Source organism: Xylaria bambusicola (assembly GCF_022495145.1).
Source record: "Xylaria bambusicola strain CBS 139988 unplaced genomic scaffold F5B22scaffold_13, whole genome shotgun sequence".
Taxonomy (NCBI): Eukaryota; Fungi; Ascomycota; class Sordariomycetes; order Xylariales; family Xylariaceae; genus Xylaria; species Xylaria bambusicola.
In genome coordinates this window covers 758,839-779,979 of record NW_025953566.1, presented here as the reverse complement: position 1 = coordinate 779,979, position 21,141 = coordinate 758,839, and the positions used below count along the sequence as shown (strand labels likewise).

At 48.2% G+C, this 21,141-nt stretch overlaps 5 protein-coding genes and 1 non-coding gene across 6 annotated transcripts; 2 read left to right on the top strand and 4 right to left on the bottom strand.

Annotated features, from left to right (window-relative positions):
- Nucleotides 1–1,784: 1,784 nt before the first annotated feature.
- F5B22DRAFT_600905 (TBP-interacting protein) lies at nt 1,785–4,195 on the bottom strand. Its single transcript, XM_047974564.1, has 4 exons — nt 3,872–4,195; nt 3,034–3,801; nt 2,633–2,964; nt 1,785–2,547 (listed from the first exon to the last, which is right to left on the bottom strand). Exons 1-4 carry the CDS (start codon nt 4,013–4,015, stop codon nt 2,415–2,417), a joined length of 1,377 nt encoding a protein of 458 aa, XP_047832459.1. The 5' UTR covers nt 4,016–4,195; the 3' UTR covers nt 1,785–2,414.
- A 152-nt stretch (nt 4,196–4,347) lies between these two features.
- F5B22DRAFT_600902 (uncharacterized protein) lies at nt 4,348–5,705 on the bottom strand. Its single transcript, XM_047974563.1, has 2 exons — nt 5,542–5,705; nt 4,348–5,387 (listed from the first exon to the last, which is right to left on the bottom strand). Exons 1-2 carry the CDS (start codon nt 5,625–5,627, stop codon nt 4,457–4,459), a joined length of 1,017 nt encoding a protein of 338 aa, XP_047832458.1. The 5' UTR covers nt 5,628–5,705; the 3' UTR covers nt 4,348–4,456.
- A 1,022-nt stretch (nt 5,706–6,727) lies between these two features.
- On the bottom strand, nt 6,728–6,851 carry F5B22DRAFT_t83. The gene has a single exon. It is a non-coding gene; the product is annotated as a tRNA-Leu (tRNA).
- A 124-nt stretch (nt 6,852–6,975) lies between these two features.
- F5B22DRAFT_82413 (transcription initiation factor IID, 18kD subunit-domain-containing protein) lies at nt 6,976–8,042 on the bottom strand. Its single transcript, XM_047980598.1, has 3 exons — nt 7,848–8,042; nt 7,125–7,760; nt 6,976–7,045 (listed from the first exon to the last, which is right to left on the bottom strand). The coding sequence occupies exons 1-2, from the start codon at nt 7,906–7,908 to the stop codon at nt 7,327–7,329; spliced, it is 495 nt and encodes a 164-aa protein (XP_047832457.1). The 5' UTR covers nt 7,909–8,042; the 3' UTR covers nt 6,976–7,045; nt 7,125–7,326.
- A 32-nt stretch (nt 8,043–8,074) lies between these two features.
- On the top strand, nt 8,075–8,809 carry F5B22DRAFT_645117 (protein kish-A; the record flags this gene model as incomplete). Its single annotated transcript, XM_047978533.1, has 4 exons — nt 8,075–8,080; nt 8,424–8,533; nt 8,636–8,717; nt 8,786–8,809. 4 exons carry the CDS (start codon nt 8,075–8,077, stop codon nt 8,807–8,809), a joined length of 222 nt encoding a protein of 73 aa, XP_047832456.1.
- Nucleotides 8,810–18,414: 9,605 nt separating this feature from the next.
- F5B22DRAFT_82253 (camp-mediated signaling protein Sok1) lies at nt 18,415–20,729 on the top strand. Its single transcript, XM_047980596.1, has one exon. The coding sequence runs from the start codon at nt 18,586–18,588 to the stop codon at nt 20,584–20,586; it is 2,001 nt and encodes a 666-aa protein (XP_047832455.1). The 5' UTR covers nt 18,415–18,585; the 3' UTR covers nt 20,587–20,729.
- The last annotated feature ends 412 nt before the right edge of the window (nt 20,730–21,141 follow it).

The window sequence follows — 21,141 nt, the reverse complement described above, 5'->3', positions numbered from 1 at the left end:
TGATTTTGAGCGCAGGGGGGCGATGTTGAGACACTGACGAGAGTCTTCCGCTGGCCGATGAATGTTGGAGCGAAGGAGTGTAAGAAGACGAGGAGGAGGCGTAATGGTCACTCGAAATACTTGCTGTGTCGGTCATGGTCTCGTATTAAGATATTGTATACTTCTCCTTGTGACGATTAAGTTCCTAGTCGTTTTGCAAACGGGTGTAAAGGTGGTCTGGATGCAGGTGTGGAGGGAAAGGAGCGGGCTCGAGCATAGCAAAATTACCAGCAGTCTCAATGATTGAGCTTCAAATAACAATACAAGATCAAGGAAGAATGTTATAAGACTTAATTATCAATCTTCCTATTTTTATCTTTATCTCTTCCTTGTATTCGAAATGAAGATTGGGAGACGAGCGACGAGATAAGACAAGAGGATAGTGGTTGTAGACTGGGCGGGCTCCGTTGATTGTCTCCTGCCACTTACTCTTGTTCTCTGCAGAGAGTCTGAGGGGACATGGGTCCACATGAGACAACAAGACTAAGAGGAAATATAAGGGCAGACGAGTGGTTGAGAGGGTGAATGGTCGTAAAGCGAGGCCGGGGAGCAACGTCAGGCCAATCCGACGACTAAACAAGGAGAACCAAGTACTTGTTTTGTGAGAATAGGGAGGGATTGTTTCTTAGACTCTCTTCTACGTTCTCCTTTGTTTTTGTCAAAGAGAATTCTGCCCTCACCTAGTACCGTTAGGTAGAACAATGAGGACTATGAATGGTAGACAGGAAAATGCCCATCGCGTAACGCATACAGACACACCTCCCGTTTCAGTGAATGAATTTATGACCCTCAATTTTCTTTGTTCCCCCATCACCTTATCGCCGACGCGAGTTATCTTTCCCATTATCTGTCAAGTATGACGTGGATCTTCTTTCAAATAAGTAGTTGTAAGCATGGCACATCATTGATGGGTTCTGGGCTGGCCTCTTTAGAAGCCTCATGTTCTACAGGTCATTTTTTTTTTCATCAGAGAATTTGTGCCGTATCACACTCATTAACTTATGTTCTAACCACCTTGGGTACTCTAGAAATGCTTGTCAAGCCCACGGCATACCCTTATGGACCTATTCAAAGTTAATATGTTTGCAAATCGACCTGGCTTGACATTTACATCGTCTATGCACTAGAGATCGGGCTGAGTATTTGTCTCGGAAATACGCTGTGTCTGCTACAGATGTTACCAAGCCCAACTATAGCCAATGACTGCAACAGAAGAATAGGGGGCCACTGGCCGTAGCTGTTCTTTGTCTCATAGCGTTTGTAGCTGCGCCTAGGTAATGACCCTCAAGGGTGCCTAGGAACTGTTTCTGTAGCCCGCGAAGATCAATTTGCGAATACATCTTGAATATTAGTGTCTCTTCCTGTAGGGTAGCAACATATTAGCTCGGTGTGTCCATGTGCAATCTAAAACACTGTCGTTTACATAGGTGGTGAGTGACATACACCAACCGAAGATTAATGAGAAGACCGTGTAAGAGCCGCCTAGATTGATTGAATGTGTTTACGTTACCACCACCACTTAATGAATAGTCTTATAGCACATAGTTGTTGCATTGGTGTCTTATCTACAACGAGAAGGAAAGGTCACCGTGCTTGGGTGGTATTGAGCACGTGGGAATGGATGCACGCACAGCTTAATACCATCACCGCCACACCGCATCAACCAATCATTGGGTTTCATACCTATATAATGCTGACAACGGTCAGTCAGTCGAGTTAATAGACACCGCCATCTTGGCGATATTGCTCCTTTTGTACTCAATGTAATTGCTGCACATGGTATTACTAGCGAGCACATTGGAATGCTACCCAATGAAGTTGTGCAGAGCCCAACAAAGCTGATTGTAATACCAAAACAGATAGATTCGTAGACCCGAATCCAGCATTGCATCATTCAGTATACTGTGTCTATGGACCTAATCAATGTGTGTTTGGTATGTCTCAGGCTGCTGGTAACTAGCTCATCAGCTACAGCTTGCATTGTTGTCACAACTTAGAAGTGAGCGATGAACTAGCCAGTCAGTCTAATTCATTATGAGCATGAATGATATTAGGATAGTTTTTCATCTGCGAAGCTATCAATCAGGACCAATCGGGCTATCAAATCACATACAGCCGACATTTCCGTTTAACGAAGAACTCCGAACCCCTCCCTTCTCCGTCTACCATGGGGTTTTTTCTGTCTCGCCGGGAAATTGCCTGCCCCGGCTTTTCCATACTTCGTACGACCTTTAGATAATACTAGGCAGGCAGGAAGAGGAATATTACAACGCGCTTGCTAGTAGCCTACTACATTTGCTGATCTTCATCCTGGAATATGCCCAAGATCCCTGCCCCTTGCTGTTCAGCTTTTACACTGCTTGGGTTCGTGAAATTCACGAGATGAAGCCCTTTCCTGTCTCACCGCTCAATAAATCTGCACTGCGCCGTGAGTCAAGGAACAGTTCCTCGCATTCCGCAACATCCTTGACGTCAATCTGGTTACGGCCGTTGACACGCGCAAGGATACTATAAACGGGCTTAGTTAGAGTCGAAAATTTGACATGATCGGTTGGCAAATGGTCGATTAATAGTAGAGTAAAAGGTTACATACCTTGCAGGAGTCAACAGCTGAAGACAATATCGCAGGCTGATGCGCACGCCATGCTCCGCAATTTTATCAATTGCAGCATCCGTTATCTGTAAACCCTCTGTAGTCGATCGAATACGCACGATTCTTTTGATCTCATCGGCATCATATGGTGTTGTGGGAATGATGAGAAGACGTGCCAGGAAGTCCGGCGGAATGCCATGTGCAGCCACGAGTTCATCTGTACCACGAATAGTGCACATGCCTCGATTCGAGGCTAGGACAACAATTGGGGAGATGGACATTTCTAGGGCACGGTTGAGGTATGTGAAGCATTCAATGTCTAGCATGTGCGCCTGCGATGTGTGCGTTAGCAACTACAGCCGAGTCAAGTAGATATGCTAGGTTGGTTGTTCGGAACATACCTCATCGATGAAGAGAACACCAGGCACAAGCTCCGCAACTCCCTGGTCAATATACCGACTAACGACCTTGTTGATTTCGTCTCGTAGCTTGTCGGTAATCTCCGTCATCTTGGGCTTCATCAACTGGCCCATCATGCTCATAATGTCCTGTCCGCCCTGTGGTCTGGCGTTTGCAACATCCAAATCGTGAAGAGTGACGTCTTGCACAATCTCCTTCTTCTTGTGAACCTCTCCTTTAGGAATTGGGACGTACTCCTCAGCTTCAAGATCGAACTCTGTGGCATAGGCATCCGATCGGCCGACTCGTTTGCATGCGCCTGTGTTGGCTTCGATGTAGACAACATCGCCCACTGTAACTCTTTCTTTCTGGATCGCCTCGTATATGCTTGGGTCTAACCGGAGCTTCTTCTGGCCTTTAGCACTCTTCAATCCTATTAGAAGAGTACTGATAGTCTTGCCATATCCGCCGAGAGGGTTCTCTGCCTCCTCAGGGGTAAGCTCCGTAACTTCGCCCTCGTAAACCTCCTTCGTCTCTCGTACTTTGAGACCGATTGCTCTCCGGAAATTCTCCATCAGCATCTCCGTCTTCTTGACCTCGGTCGAGTATATTTCGCTTCCGACGATGGGGCAGAATGGGATCTTTGTTCCGAGTTCGTGGCTTAGCGCAAGTGCAAGAGCAGTCTTTCCAGTACCAGGTCCACCAGCTAGTAAGACACCCCGTCCTGACATTTTCTGTGCTCGAATCAGGTCTACAACGAGACCAGCAGCCTGAATGTTTTGCAAGAAGTCAAAGTCAGCCTTGTCTGCCAATGCCTTTGCTCGAATCACTTCACTTTACCTCTCGAGCCTGCTGCTGGCCGACGAAGCCGCCGGCTTGCTTCTCTGCGGTGCCATCGGCCTTCAGTCCTAAACCCTTGATGTGGGTGTGGGAAGCGGTCCGATTGTCGCGATTATTGCCCTTCACTTCGCTAATTTGCACCATGTTGGGCGAAGGTAGGGATAGACAATCTGCGGTCGGTCGCGTGAGAAATCAATGTTGTTAAGAGCTGATTCGTACTCTCGGTTTTGGGGTTATTCAGTGCGCAAGAGACCGTTGATGGATGCTAGGTAGGTATGGAGTGGAAGGCTGAAGAGTCGGGTTCGCAAAGTGATTGTTTCCTAGCTGGGGCTTGAGCTTAGAGCTCTCGAAGCTAAGCCGCCAACTTTTTTGAGGCGCGACGTGAGGACTGTGCGAATACAGTGCCGGCTACTATATACATATCTTACAGCTACATAGTGTACCTAGGTACAACTGGTACCAGCCTTACAAACATGTGCAAATAATTGATTCATTGTATACGCTATGTAACCTATATTAACACGGAATTTTTCTGTCTTCGACTTGTATCGCTACCGCATCATCGCTTTCCTTATCTCATGCTTTTTAAACAATATCATCGTCCTCATGGTCGTGCCGTAGTGGCAACATAGGGATACCTTCAATGCTTGCATCCCTATCGTCTTGGCCCGCAGTCGCCTTGTTGGTCTCATCCTTACTGAGCAACACCCAAGCTGCGCCGGCGATAATCATCGCACAGCCGGCGAGGCTTACCCAGCCTATTGTTATACCCCAGACGAAATAATCAAAGCCGGCTGCGAAAACCATACTAGTGTATAACATAGTCATAGACTTATTGCTTCCGTCTGCCGATATACCCATAGTACCAAAGACCTGCGACGCGAGTCCACAGGCCACGATGACTGCCAGTAAACCCCACTGGCGTATCGAGGCAGGGGCTGTGAATTGTAGGCCGGGTTGTCCGATGTTGAAGTATGATGAGAAGGATAGCACAATGAACGATATGAGAACGCAAAATCCGCCGAAGTAATTCACTGATATGAGAGTGTGTGCTCGTTTCCCGATCGCGGATATTGATGTGAAAGCGAAAGCCGCTCCCATGACACCTACTAGAGCTACACCGACGGCACCTAGGCGTTCGGATGCCGTAGGCACGTAAGCGTCAACGATGGAAGGCGTCTTGGATTCTCGGTTTGCTATTGCTTTTATGTTACCAATAATATCCAAGGCTCCCTGGCCAGGGTCTTCTCCCTGGTCCATCATTGAGAACAAGCTCTCAGGCTTTGCAACTAATACTACGCCGCCTAGGGCCAGAATTGATGCCAATTTCTCAACCATTGTGTACGGACGTCCGAGCAACAGATGACACAAGCATCCTTGTAGGTTGGGCGTTAGAAACGTAATAATAGTTGCCTCTGCGAGTGGTAGGTACTTGATCGAATACCAAAGCCCGTATATTCCAAAGAAACCTGTGAACCCACGGGCTATGAGTAGCCATCGGACCTTTGGATCGCCACTACGACACGCGGTGTTAGATATGATCACTCTGACATTGATTTCAAAGGATGTTTTGGTTGTGGGAAAATGATGGTGTAGCTCCAGTTCGAGGAAGCCTCGCCTCGACGTCCTTAACGAGGAAAATGATTAGTAGTAGCATGGGCGTTACTTACAGTATGCCATGCGGAATCCGCTGCCAGATAATATAAACCGAACAAATCAGAGTCGTTGTTAGCATTCGCCAGAACAGAAGTTGCATGGGATCGAGTTTCGCATCGACATTGCCTCCCTCAAGGAGGCGTGTATTGAAATTCATCAATACGCCAAAGAATTGCGAAATGATTACATAGATCGGGCGTTCATGTCTTTCCCACCGAGAAGCGCAGAATCTACGGATACACATCCATGTAGAGACATTACTGGGAGGCGGTATCGATGTTATTCCTACCGATGTAGGATGCGGAAACCGATGTTGGAAGTCTAATGCCGATGATGTCAATTCATCTTGTTGGATAGGTGGTTGAGCAGGTGGCCGAAGGTCACTAGGACTCGAAAAACTCCCATCTGGACTGTTTCCCCCGTTATCTGCCAAGTTATCACTGGATGTTGGTGATGCCAGATCGTCTGTTTCATTTTGCAAGACCTCAGGATAGCCGTCTTTGGGGACATCCGCTAAATACTTCGAAGTCATGGTTAATGTCTACCTTTTCAGGAATCAAGATGGGAATTCATCCATCACACCTCTCACCATAACCGAAGCTATTGCAAAGCAAAACATATGATGAAGGGTCGAACTGCCTCCATACTGTTATTAGACAGGTATGATGAAATATAGATTAGAGGATACTAGATATGACTCTGAAGAGAGGAAATAACGACCAAGTTCTGGTACGTCAGCAAAATACGACCGGATTGCCTCATTCAAATCCATTCCGGTAACTGGTGATCTGCTGTAAGATCCTTGATAGCCCAAGTGACAAGGTTGATTGGTCAGCCCGAATCTTGCGAAAGTCGGATGCACCATCCGTTCGACATCAACTGGATCTCCCATGACAACAATCAACTGTTAGGGCCTTGCAGCATTGGGTAGCAACAGTTGTCCTGTCGTAACTGTTGTCAATGAGGAGACAGGCTCCTAGCAGGCGGGCCTTTGGTCGCCGGAATGGTCCTGAGTTTCCAAATGCCGCGCCGATATCGCTAAGCAGGTGAGAGGTCGTCACGAAAGTCTGAATCGCTACTACCCCGCGATCGCCGCTGATCATGAGCTCCAAGTTGCGGGGTGCCATATCAGTAAAAGAACGAAAATTAAAATGAGAAAAATGCACTGAGGGAGCAACTTCCCAAAATAAAAATAAAAAACTCCCCCGGAAAGGCTCGAACTTTCAACCTCCTGATTAACAGTCACTACCGTAATGGTTAGATTATATTATCAACAATGTTAGAATTTAACTTACGACGCGCTAGCCAATTGCGCCACGGAGGACGACGCTGGTTGTGATCAGAATAGAGGTTTTGCGGTAACCATAATCGTTGTCATTACTACTCTGGTCTTGGGCAAACATGGAACAAGACTGGTGGTAGATTCCTAAGCCAACAATAGCTTTCTGTCTGCTCATACCACGCCATTGTAGGAGTGAAATGACGCTGAACCGATACAAAGTCTTGGAATGCTAGGCTCTGCTGCTAAATCACGTTGGTCACTCGTCTTACGTATTAGGCTTTCACGGGGTGCTGCTAGGTAGCGATTTATTTTTACCTTTAATGTCTGCATTAAATGAGGCAAGCTGTATTCTCTGGACAGTGTGCTGATGATGCTAAATGTAATCTATCATTATGGCCTGCGTGCTGAAAGCAATCTGGTATCTCCAAACTCCGGTGCTATGCGTTTAGTAGAGTCGACATGAGTCGATTTTTGAATCTAGTCGATGGGAGTTGAAACAAGTATGGTTTCTTTGGCTTTATTTTGCGCCGGCCTTCCTCTTCTTCGCGCCAGAACCACGAGATGAAGTCTCGGCCCCAAGCTCCTTTAGGTCCAGGTCATCGTCCAGACCAAGTAGCTCGTCGTCCTCTTGCTTTTGGTTGTTCACATCCTTGTCTTTTGCAGCCATGTCTTTCATAAGGGCATCATCATCTTGATTGAAGGTCTTACGCATCTCCTTGATGGTCTGCCGCTTCTCGATCATGGCCTTGACTTTCCCGAGATACTGCGGGTTACGGCGCAATGCAAACTCGAAATCGTCGAACTTGAGCTTCTGTCGACCAGCCACCTGAGCATGTCGACTAGCCTCGAAGCACACGCCCTCCAAAAACTCGGTCACAATCTCATCTAGCACGCGCACCGTCTCCGGGATAGGGTCGCGAACATCACCGTAGGCATAAAGCAGAGCGGCAACTATATTAGACGGTAGTAATTAGGCTCCGTATATCTTGAGTTATAGTTTGAGGGCGTCTGTTGGTACATGGAGAGGATACGACTTACTCTCTTTGGGATTGAAAGTCTCCTTGCCAACATGCTTACCAGCACGAGCGCGAGGCTCCATCTCGAGACCGAGGGAAACAGCTCGGAACCCCGACGAGTTCCTATCTCGAGCTTCAAGAAGTTTGCGTCGCAAAGGGCATTGATTCTCTAACGCTCGCTGGATCGTACGTGGGAGCTTAAAAGCGGTGTCTGCCGTGGTCGTTTGTAGCCGGCAGGCAAGTAAGCTAATGTTGGTGAATAAGGTAGTCTTGAGAAGTTACGTACCGGTTTTAGGTACATACCTAACCGACGTAGGTAACTGTTGCAGAGCCTCCCCAGGTACTGCTCTATCAGCTAGGCGGCTTTCGGCTCCACAAAATACTTAGGTAGACAGCTAGGTACTTTAGTGCGTATCTGGCATTTGGAGAAGGCTGAACCAGCTTGCGCACTATCCAAGCTTAGGGCCTTCGACCACGACGTAATATACAAAGTCTACGGCATTTTGTTGTTACATCTTAAATCCCAGCGACTGAGAAAATGGTATGAAAGAATTCCCAGCTCGTCTTCCATTGCTATATTGCTAACTGTTCGTTCCAGTCTGCGCTGTTCAATTTCCAGAGCCTGCTGCTCGTCATCCTCCTCCTCATCTGCACGAGCGCCTACGTTCACAACCTATTCCCGACAATACTCGACCGCAACAAGCAAGGGTGCGTAGTTTGAGCCCAGCCGAACTCGAAGCAAACATCAGCAAGCACTAGGGGTTCAGCATGGACACGCTCGAGGCAGATTTAGACTAATTGCGCTCATAGGTTGATGGGCATATTCTGGAAGGCAGCACGGATAGGCGAGCGACTGAGCCCATACATAAGTTTGTGCTGTGTATTCATGGCGGTATGACAGGCTTTGCGCCCCTACTCTGCCAAATTTCCTCGGGCTCAGACTGACAATTAATGGCCCAGGTCTCCATGGTCGTTGGCACCTAACTCTTCGCCCTCACAGCTGATTTCGATACCTGGGCAATGGATGCGCAAAAGGAGTTCAGGCTGGGTGGGTTTACTATTTGAACAAGACATTTGTGAACTAGAATTATGGACGAGCGCTTGGGTTCTAGTTACGATATATGCGACTACCGATGTCTCCTGGATGATGCCACAGTCAATATCTAGTGAGTTGACATGCCTTATGATGTTTCCAAAGGCGTGATTTGCCAGACTTGGCCTTGCCAGTGCTTAGCTGCTATGCTTATTTGCATTGAATGATTATTATACCGGAGGCCTCGCGTAACAGCTGTCTGGGCTTTGTTTGAACCGTGCACTAGCCAAGCTTCAGGTGGAATATGTTTGAAGTATACAATATCTACGACTGTAACAACGCGGGGTGTGTCTTGAACCAATTGAAAAGGCGAGCTATCTCCGACTGCAAGATTCGTCAACGCATACTTAAGTAGTGCTGCACAGTGTTTCTCTACTGAATATGGCTTCTGCATCGCAAGGCATTCAAACGAACCATGCTTCAATTTGGCTCTCCTGATTGGATATGTTCACTCAGCCTTGTCGCCTTGCGATGCAACGTAGCATGCAGTGGTTTTTCTTGATGACCTCAGCGAGGGTCATTTCAATATCATCAAAACGGTGGGAGAAATCATCTAAGTAGTCTGCTGACTTCTGACCCCATCATACGATGAACACAGGCGCATATGTACTGTCGCGATAGAGCGTTGCATCCTCCTAGATGGCGGCCCGAATGCTGTACTCTGGTAAACTTGATATTCGCTAAGTTCTAATGCATGTCTTGGACAGGGATGCCAGAGCGACTGAGAAAACAGTGAGAGAGAGCCTCTTGTTGTCCCAAGCAGTATGTTACTACTTGGTATGGCCTTGGAGACGAAGCTCGCATGGCAGGTATCAAGGTGTAACTGTTCATGAGCATCCGCTGTTGGAAAAGATGGAAAATGTGGTGCTATATGATCTGATTTCTGACTCTCTATCGATTATCGTATGTCCTGATCGGCGATGACCTGGGGAGAACGTGTCAAGGAAGCATACCTACCGACTACATGCCACCTACCGTATTGTGTTGCAGGGGCAGCCTTGCAGACACGGGTACGTCGAGCTAAAAGCAAGATGTCTCGTCGGTGGCTGCATAACGGGCCCAGTTGAAGGTATGCTTATTACTGTGCGGGTAGAGACAACCAAATACCTAAGTAAGTAAGGGCGGCAGGAACACGACCAATGCAAGATGCGAGTCCTCGTTGTTTGTTTGTCCGTGTGTTTGTGTGTGCGCGTGTGCACTTATGCGCGTGAGATTATTCAATCATGATGATACTGATACCTGGATTGGCTGGTCAGAGCTGGTGACTCCGAAAAGGCGGGCAATGGAGAATTATCTCCGTGCTGAGAATTCCTTGTGTTAGGTAAAGTGAGGATCAACAACACCCATGCAGACATAACTCTAAGTATGCCAAACGACTCGGACTGGCAGGGCTCATTAGTATCTTGCTTAACCCAGCCCCAAGTATTATTTAATGGGTCTCGTTATGAATTGCTACGGTGCCAAAACTCCCGTGCGATCGTCGTATAACGTTAGTGTAGCGTAGCCCGGCAAGTCCTACGGCTGCAGTCATCAAGCGTAAGGAGATTATCTTTTCATGCGTTTAGGTAAGCATTCCTCTTCTATGCTCCCGGTACAACGCTTCTTCCTTCTCTTCTTCCTTAATCTACGCTGCTGCAGTCGCGTACCCAGTCACACGACGCTACACTACCACCTAGTTCTGCTCAGACACCCCAAGTAGCGCCCAGGAAGGAAGCAAGCGGATCCAGAAGAGATGTAGCCCCCCAGTTTCATTCCTATCTGTTGGGCAAGCCTGAAACGACGTCACATTGCGACCAGTTCTGATGCATGGAAGACTTGAACTGCAGATACCCTTGGCTACGCGAAGCGAAGCAACCCCAGTAGTCAAGTTTCTAGAAAAGAGTTCATGTGACGTGACGGAGAGGAGCGAAAACGCCGCGGCTGAGGCTGAAGGAAGGAACATAAAAATAGTCCGAGGCTGGCAACGACACCATTCTGCTAAGTACGAAACAGGGTGACGATAGTATCATTCAGAAGTCTCTGAGGACCTAGGTAGAGCAGGGGGTTCGGCGCTTAGAATGGCGGGCTGTGACCAAGTAATTGTTGGGGGGGCTGATTTCTGTAGATGCAGTCTGTATTGTAGATTCCTCCTGGGAATGAAGCAACCAGCTGCCCACATGAATCTCTCAAAGAGGGGACACCTACTGTTCTTCCATAGCTGTCTATTAATAAGGACATACCTAGGTAACATGCAATGCATGCTCGTGATGACGCAACATCCCTTAGTTCTTAACCGAATTGCCTCGAGTCATAAACAGTCAGCCGCTTTATGGACTCTTGTCCACCAAGTCGTCGCCTTTCATGGTATTTGCAGCCGTCTGGGCTAGGTACGTACTGTACCTAGTGGGGTCCGTGTGCCTGTAGGCGATGGGCCGAGCTGCCTGGCATCGTGAAAGAATCGGCGGCATGTAAGGTTGGAAATAATCATCCAACATAGCGGCTCGGCGCGTAGTAAACTTAATCAACCAAACGCGCAACGCATTCCTCTCGCGTCCTCTCTTGTGATCATGCATGTTCCGACATACGTAGGCACATAAGTAGTCCGCTCAATCTCGTCCCGCAGGTCAAAGCGATTGGTGGATTGATGAGTGTTGTAAACAAGGGACGCATGCCGAAAGAAGAAGCTGAGATTCCCCCACTGCAAGTTAGGCGGCGAATGGGAGCTCTGCTATTTTCAGCTAACTTGCCCGTCTAAACAGGAACTTCATGGTCTCTTGTACAGGGCCGCCCGGGCTCAATTGTCAGTGCAATGTTGCCAACAGTGGACAGTCCCGAGGAATATGACCAACCCATAGTCTCTGGACATGCAGTACCTATTTGCTAAGTACATATAAGTCGGTAGAGTGGTCAGCTTTTGTCGGCTAGTTGATATGTTACCAAGGACGATGATCATCGTATTATTTTTGATGTATTTTTCATTACTTATCTACTATGTATCTAACGTATACTAACTACATCAGCGGCACTACTTAATGACATTCTCAACGGCGCCAGATTGACGCCACGAAACGGTGGGAGGAATGGGCTAGCAAGTCACAATTTTTGTTTCAATACAAAGTAGTACTACCGATGTATATCGAGTACTGTAGATACAAACATTTAATACGAACACACCATCGTCGTCCCGTTTATTTTTCAAAGTAGCATACACAATATATAGTAAGGTAGCGTCGTACGAGGCGCATTCTCATCCCTCAAGATGTTAGACTTTGATCGACTTTCTGCGACGATACAGTCTTCCTCGTTAATTTTTGGGCACTGTAACTACCGCTTGGCAGGAGTGTTAGTCCTGTGTCTGTCCTGTGCATACATGATCATATACTTCGCCTCACTTTCTGCCCCTGCGCCTAACCGCTCCCTAGTGTGACCATTGAAATAGGATGCTTATCTCATCTCGGCACTGGCGAGATTATACCCAATAGGTCGTCCGCCCTACCATTTCTTTGTAAGTCACAAGAGCTTCACAAACATCTTTGAGGCGCACTGTGGCTGAAGTTGTCGTCGTCGTAATAAACCCACCAACAGAACGAATCTGTAGCCAATATGGCAGATAGGCTGTAGCGGAAGCAAGAAGTTTAAGTTAAGGATCTCCTGTCTGAGTGAGAACCCGTTTTGATAGCCCATACTACGAAAGAGCATGTTGTCCCCTATAAGGGATCATTGCACACACTGCTTGGGAGTTAGATATCTGTATGTGTATCGGCAGGTTTCAGGCTCATAGGAACGAGGTAGTTTAAATGGATATGTTGTTTGATACAGGCAATAAGTGGTAACAGCTCCTGATCACTTTGTCGACGTTACATGGTTTTAATCATCTTGGCCTAGTGCAAACGAGCATCAACACACACTCGGCTAACAAGCACATATGATATGGCATAAGTCTGGCTTGGTTGTGTTTCATTACAAACTTTAGTAGTTTCGGGCGCTAGGCGCCATGACGACCCATAACAAACTATCAGAACCGCATGCTATGGAAAGTAGGTAGCTTTACTTATGTAAGACAAGGCGTCGTTCGGAAGGCAAGACCAAGGAATGCTTTCAAGTATTACTGTGTAATATGGTTGTGAATGGGGCTAGCTAACTCAACTATCCTTGACAACTGTTCGATCTAGGTACTTGACAACTAAGGAGATACATACATAGTATAGGCGTGGTGTGTTTTCTATCTTCAAGTAGCCATACTGTAGCTAATGGGAGCTCCAAACTGACATAAATGTCGCGAATCCCAAGGGCAAAGCTGAACCACCAATTCGCCTTGTGGCGATGAGCCACTGTCACATCTCTGCATTGTTCTAATGCGCGCACTCGCATCCCAAAAAGGAGGAAGGGTAGTAATTCAACATGTGGACTCTTTATAAGCTCACTAATGCAAGAGAAAGGTTCAAGGTCACATCGGTATTACTGCACAAAATCTTTAATGAGCTGACACGACAATGCGACTGGTGCTCGGGTTGGTAACGCATGACTCGGTGTCCTGCAAGGAATGGCGGTCACGACAACAGGAGGAGCAGACCACACACACCAAACACACCTACTTACAATACAGTACAGCACACCACGCAAGGACGACTTGCATAGTACATGTGCTGACCTCCTTCATAAGTAGTAGAATACGCCATACTTACAAACACCAGACTCCAGGACAGTGCTTCGCTCAGTACATCGTACTTGTGAAACTGCCCACCGGAATGGTGGAGTTGTAACTACCTACTTATGGTTGAAGATCCGGATTAGCGCAAGTATCTACCTAAGTAAGGGTGTGCTTAATGACTTAGTAAGTACTTACTTAAGTAGGTGCAGGTGTGGTATAACTGGAACTATGATATGGTGTTATGCAGGGACTTTTGGACCTTTGGGCTAGCGAAGACTACCAACTTTCTAGGGCATCCTGCTGACTCTGAATTATCTACCGAGGGACTGACTTACCTGCGCTAAGGTGCTATTTGATACACTTTTGCGACCTGTGGCAGAACTGTGGGCGGTTTAGACTAGAGGCACTACCCCCTGGGCAGAACCCTGATAGAACCCTTGGATCTGCCCTGGATAGACGTGTCTGGGATATCCCTGTCGATGCTAGACGATCACTGCTCCTCTCTGTCTTGTGGGAATCCCGAAGCGATGGAAACTCTCAAATTGGGCGAAACCAAAAGGGGAATGGGAGGGGCATCTCAAGCACCTGTTGAGCACCCAAATCGGTGGCCGAGGCGATACGATAGGCACATATACTTATGAGATTCCGCCACCTACTCCCTTCATGTACCTGCCTCGGCTGGTCGCTGCTCAGGTCAGTCAGTCAATGACTGCCAGGTACAGAGCCAGGCCTCGCCAGGCACTAGCGTGCAAAGGAGTTATCGTCCCTTGTCTGTGGCAACGACGCTAGAATTCCACGGCTTCTACGGCTTCCATTTCGATGCCCACTGTGTGGTAAAGTAATTCGCCCCAAATGGGACCACGAGCATTCCCCTACAGTACGGTAGTGTACATAGGTACCTATATACCTTAGTAAGATCGTCTCAGTATAGGGGTCGCAAAGTAGGTGGCCCTAAAGAGTTCTAGATAGCGCTGTAGCCACCATGCCAGCTCCATCCTTAAGGGCCTAAGTACAGTGGCATTAGGGTGGCACTACACGTACTATTTAGAATGGGAATGCTATCACGTTACCTTAAGTACCTAAGTATCTACCTACCTAGAGTACTATGCGTTTGATACATACTTAGTAAAGCATCCAATATGACTGCGAGCTGCGCTGCAATCACCTGGCATAGACGAGGTGGACAAGAGAAAGATCATAGCATTTCAGTGCTTTATATGTGCAGGCCGCCATGTCAACAGCCACCATCTTTATACCTACCTATATCAACAAAGGAAAGGGAGGGTCCCTGGACGGCACCGCAGGACTGTGATAGCTAATTTACACGATATATCTGCAAGAAGAGAGATACCATCATCTATAACCCGGCTCCATTAATAACAAGACCGCCATCGGAGGGTTGAGGCGTGCAATCAGGCCAGTCAACGTCGCCAGCTCACCACCTTCACTCGTGTCGCATCCGAAAACCCGCTCCCTCACGGAATCATAGCAGTTACGGGCAACGGTAAGTAGGTGAGCTGCACATCACCGGCTGGAGATATGTGCCTAGGCATGTGCCTAGATGATAGCTAGTATCCAGCCAAGCTATGTACTGAGTAAGTACTGTATGCAGTGTGTTCAATTTTGCAACCCAGACTCTCAATCATTGAGTGGTGGATTGAATTGAATGGCAAATGGAACCGTTGCCACCGTGCTTTTGTGCCCGACAAGGAACAAGGGAACCCAACACCGCCTACCCCTTACACGTGTCGCCTCCAACTACCTCCCTACCTACTATCTACTATCTACATAGTACATACCTACTCGTCTATCTCGGAACTTATCTACCCACCCATCCATTGATCAACCTATCCACGTATTATCTACAGTTACCTACCTACCTAACGAGGAAAGCAGGTGAGCGCAGGTGAAGAGGGCTGCGCTTCGCTGATCATCGTGGGTTCCTTTGCCGATGCCTATCTCCTGCGGTCTCCTGGACTAGCTATCTGCCACCTGGCGCTAACGTCCTACTCGCAACCAACTGCAACATGTAGCCCCAATACTTGCACACTCACACACTCACTCCAATGCTTCCACGATGGTTGCAGCACATGCCCAGGTGGTAGCAGCAGCATGTATTGCATTGCATACTAACCCGGTGCTAGATACGTGTACAACTTGAAAAACCCGTACCCTTTCGACCGCTGCTCACCGTCAAAGTCAAGGCTCAAGACATCGAGATCCCTGCAGATGGTGGTATATGGCGATCTCATTTGATTACTCTGACCAATGTTTTGTGTAGGAGAGGCCATATCCAATCCAATCTACAGGCAGAACACACGGGCATACTAGTGCACATACCTACTAAGTATGTACCTGCTCGCCTACATACTATAGGTAGACTTGACTACACCACTTTGCTGCATCACCAGTACGCTGCAGTGCAGACGACGGTGAGTATGTGTGTGCACGCGGCAGGAAATTCATGTATGAAAAGGCAATATCACACCACCGTCAGAATTAATCACCTGCCACCTGAACACTGCACCATTCTGCTGCTGATCTCGTCTCCGACCCCGTGACCGCCTCTGCCAGTAATCCTCACCCTTTCCCCTTTGGCCATGCACTTCTACTGTTGCAGCAAGAAGGGAACCCACCCCTTCCTGTTCCAGCCGTTGGTTCGACGACACTAAGTACTCTAGTCTAGCGCTGTCTTCTGAAGAGTGAGATGGTCCCCCAAGGTGGCAACCCAACCGGAACGACAACTGGATTATAACAATAATGGGTTTGTGCGCATGCGGCAAGATACTAAATACCTAGCTACAGTAGTAGGTAGGTACGGTACACCAACGATCGATGATTATGATTACCTTGCAGACAAGAGGCGAGCGAATGCTTGGCTGCCCCTCGCCGTGCCTCTGTTTGTGTCGAGGCGCTGGGTACCTTGCCAAGTACTGTCCGTAGCTAACATACCTACGAAGGACAGTAGTACATATAGATGTTTGTCTGGGGGCGCCCTTCAGATTGCAGGTGACACATATATGTATCTCGACTTTCAATAGATACCTACACCTACTGTACTCAACACACTCTGACTTACAGTTCGCCCATCCGATCGACAGTCACCCTATTTAAGTATGACTAAGATGGGATGGCGATAGTAGGTAGTACACTTCCTGATTCCTCCACCAGCTACCGCCGTCTCTCCTGCTCCACCAGGACGTCCACCAGGTAGGTACGCTACCTTCCTCCAGAGGGCAGGGAGGTAAGGCAGGCGAGGCAGGCGAGGCAGGGCGAGGCAGGGTATGGTGAGGTACGGGGTCAGGTACCGGTTCAGGTACGGGCACAGATGTCTCGTTTCTGGGTATCGCTAGCCAGCACACCTCCCCAGCGGCCGTTCCAGCTGTGCGTTTTGGGCGTCCAATGCCGGACTCGTGCACTCTGGCACCCCGGCTCCGCCAGGCCTCAGGCTAGCTTCTCTCGGCGTTAGTCGGCTCTTCCAGGCATTGCAACGTCGACATGCACCAAAATGGCAATCTGGGCGACCCAGGTGGGTGTGTGTGGATTCCATTGCATTGGATGCATCCGTAAGTACAGTACCGGTACTTATATACGTATATATCTTAGTACGCTACCTAAATCGCCATGCACAGTATATATTCTACGTGAGTAGTACTTGCTGCGCCATAAGCACACATACTGCTTCCACCGTACTCGCAGTACCTATGCTGAGGTATACAAACAGTGTGTAGTGACTACACATACTGTAAATAGTGGATAAATGTAAGATACCTATACAGGTATGCATGTATATTTTAGATGTAGATACTTATAGGCGTGATCTGGGCATTATCTGAGCATTAGTAGATTGTAGCGTTTTGAGGGCCTGTTGAAGAGAAAGTGGCCGGCAATGCTTGATTGCTTGCTTGTTGCTTGATACCTATGTTTTAATGTATTTCATGTACGGAGTAGGTACTTGAGTGACTAGCTGTGTGGATGTGGTTTGCACTAAGCCAGGTACTGCGACCGTACTCCCAATCGCTACCTACCTCTTCCCTCTCTTCCACTTCCCTTCCCTTCCCTTGTGCAAATTTCCCCGGAACATGCTTCCCCCCCCTTGACAACATATCGTTGTGTACCTGGCCTCTCGCTTGCCTGGATGTGCCCAAAGTACCCCCGTGGTACCTTGGGTACATACACGCTGCCGAGAGCGCTGCACCTTGTCTCTCTGGTCTGAGAATCCGCTTCCCCGGCCTGTTCGCTCATTTTACTAATAATGCGGTTGTCGTTTTCATATGAAGGGCCACTCTGTCACCGACTGTCTCTCTTTTTTCTCTCTCACTCTCTGTGCATATGTCCCAGTAGTGTAGACGCTGTGTTCCCTACCTACCTTGACCTTTTCTTTCTTCAGGCGTTAAGAAAATAGTATATTACTTTCCCTTCCCCCCGTTCCCCGTCCCAACTTGCACTCAGTCCTTTCTAGGATATATTGTCTCTCTTTTCGCAATCGTGAGGAAAGCTCTCTTTGTCTTCACCGTTCTCACCCCGTACGTTCTTTTAGAAGGAAAGCTGGGCGGGTCAACGAGTTCGTTCCTTCTGCAAATATATATCTTCCTCCTCCACCTAGGGAGTCCGTCTGGTCGCCAGCTCGACCTGCAGTAGCCGTTTCGTTACGCTCAATCAGGGCCGAATAAGTAAGTCCTCTCAGCATGATACCTTGGACCGACAAGCTTGCCGTGTATACCGTCGCCGCTATCTTAGGTACTGAGGCAACAGCCCTCGTACAGACCCTGCAAATACCCGGCCGGACTCGCGAGGCTTTCCTTGTCAAACAACCCAGCCCTTTTTTTCATTTGCATACCACGAGTGATTGAGTGACTGACACAAGAGGTCGCCCTGTAGGAACAGCAAACAACGGGATAGTCTGGCTCACCGATTCTCTAATCTAAAAATAATTTAAATCTGAAATCACTTCTGGATCTAGTTCGTATCAGATCGAGGTTGCCAGGCCTTCATCAGCCCAAATAGTCCGTGGAACTGAGGAAACAGTTGTCGAAAATGACCGATCAGGGAAGCGGCATTGAGAGTGGTGGGTTCGACAACAAGTCTGCGAGGCGAATGTCGGAAGCCATACCAAACCCTCGCGATGATCAGATTCAGCAGCCCGCCAACCAAACAGAGGGTTCGCCGTCTAAAGATGAAGAGCAGTATTTGAAAGCCGGACGACGCAGCACACCCAGAGACAACGGGCTAAGTCGGAATGGACTCAACCGAAATTCATTCCAGCATTCTACTCGCAGTTCGCCGGAACCAACCACACGCCCCATGGAACCCCCCGTAACAAAAGCCACTCTGAGCGAATTGGACGTTGCCAAAATCATTCATAACCCCAGACTTCGGCACGATATCAACTTCGACCCCGAGCTTCACTTCCGACCCAACCTGGATGGGGAAAAGGGTAGGAGGAAGCAACAAAAAGCCGACCAATTCTGGGATACCCTACGTGATCAGTTGCAACAATTCATTACTGACAGAGATGGCTTCATTCAACAATACGGAAACGGGGAAGACTGGTCTCTCCCATTATTACTGAGATCCGTCAAGGAAATTATTCAGACTCTGGTGCCGGCTAGGGATCGTCTCTGTCTAGATGAGGGTCTCAACGTGGAGCTCATCATGCAGCAATTCAGCAGAGGCATGGCTGATCTCGAAAAATTGGCCTCTTGGTTATCAGGGGTACTAAAATCCCACTGCGCCCCTATGAGAGACGAATGGGTGGACCAGATGTACAGCCAATTGACCAACGGCAACCGGACGAATAACATGGCAGAGCTTGTGCAAGGCTTGCGCAATCTGTTAAGTGTCTTGGAGGCAATGAAGCTAGATGTGGCCAATCACCAGATTCGATGTCTACGGCCTATTCTGATTGAAGACACTGTGCACTTTGAGCAGCGTTTCTTCCTTAAGAAGATGAGAGATGGAAAGGTGAATACTCGATCAGCACAGACATGGTATTCACACCTAAGCCCCGTGCAGGATCCAGTATCAGTGCAGGCGTTCGGAGAGATGGCCGTTTTTTTTGAGGAGCTTATCAACATGACCATGCCTTCCAGCGCCCGCCAATATAGTAGTCTGCCTACCACATTCCTCTTCGATGAGGAGCGGATCGCTAAGCTTCGCTGCGACATACTTGACGCGATCAACTTGGAAGTATGTATGCGACTGTATGAGACGTACGAGACTGTAGACAGGAATATGTCGCATTGTGATCCTACAATGGCAGTCCCTTCCCCATACCTAGCTACACCTTTGTCCGACGCCTCAGGATTTTTAAGCTCGAGAACCGAGGACGAGGGCAGCGAGTTCAACTTTAATGCGCCTTCACGACCTTCGAGTATGGTCTTCAGCTCTGCTGGCTCTGCCCACTCTTCTCCCCGTTCTTCCCTTATCGCCCCAACAGTTCCAGCCGTCAAATCGCAAGAAGAACTACGGTCTAGATCTCAAGAGCTGTATGATTCTCTTGTAGCTTTGGTGCAGAGTTCTACTACAAGCTCACGTGCGTCCAGATGGCGGGCGATGAATGACTCCCTAGCCCTGCAAATTTTCAGGTTCACTAATGCCTCAACGGATATGCTAGAGAGTTTCGAGAAGAGCCTCAATATGCATGTCGGTGACGTACGTTCGCCTACCGATGGGTCGGAAACTCCTTACTCGGCACTCTTTCAGAGTGTCGAGGACGTTTTCCGCGACCGTCTACGAGCAGAACTTCAACAGCGCGTGAAGGACTTGAAAGGCTTAACCGGTGTCAATCTCTTCTCTGTCGCTACTGGTGGTCGTCTACAAGGTCACAATCGTTCTTGGGATATCTCGCGAGACAGTGTTAGGGATGGGGAGCGAGACAGCTCGACCCGCGGTACTCGTGAAGAGGCTGGCGTAGATGATATGGCTATCCGACTAGCACACATGGGATTGATACACTGGAGAGTATGGTCGCAGCTCGTCTATGTCAGCGACGTTGACAACGACGTTCTTGATGACGATGTGCCTATGGTCATCTAAAGGTTGATCCAGAATGCCCATGGCAATACCCCCTTGAGATGGGTATTATTCAAACTTCTGTCAAATCTCGGCGACGAAGGACCTGACCCATTGTGGTCCTTTACTACTACCACCTTTACCCCTCTTTAATCGTAGCTCATTTGCTTTTTATCCGGGTACCGGTGGCATCGTTCTGGCGTTATAGGTTTTCATCTCTTCAGTGTATGAGACATCCAGCCAGATTTTTTCGACTCGGCTTTGCTTTATTCCTTCCTTTTTTTGTTTTTGGACCTTCGAGCACAGTCAGATGAGCGATTTTGGCATCTTCCAAGAATTCATTTCCACCGGCGTTCAAGGAGCATTTCACTTTGGGAAGCATAGTCGTCATTGTCATATCCCGAGTATACCTCAGCATCATAGTGGTGTTTTGTTCAACGCGAGTGGGAGGGCCAGAGAGCATGGGAAGATATCAAGAGGTTCACAATATTATACAGGAAGTTGGCGCATCGGTGGCAGGAAATATCCGTACAGGGAAGACCTCTCAATACCATTCTCTCCTTTTTTCCCTCCGTTATT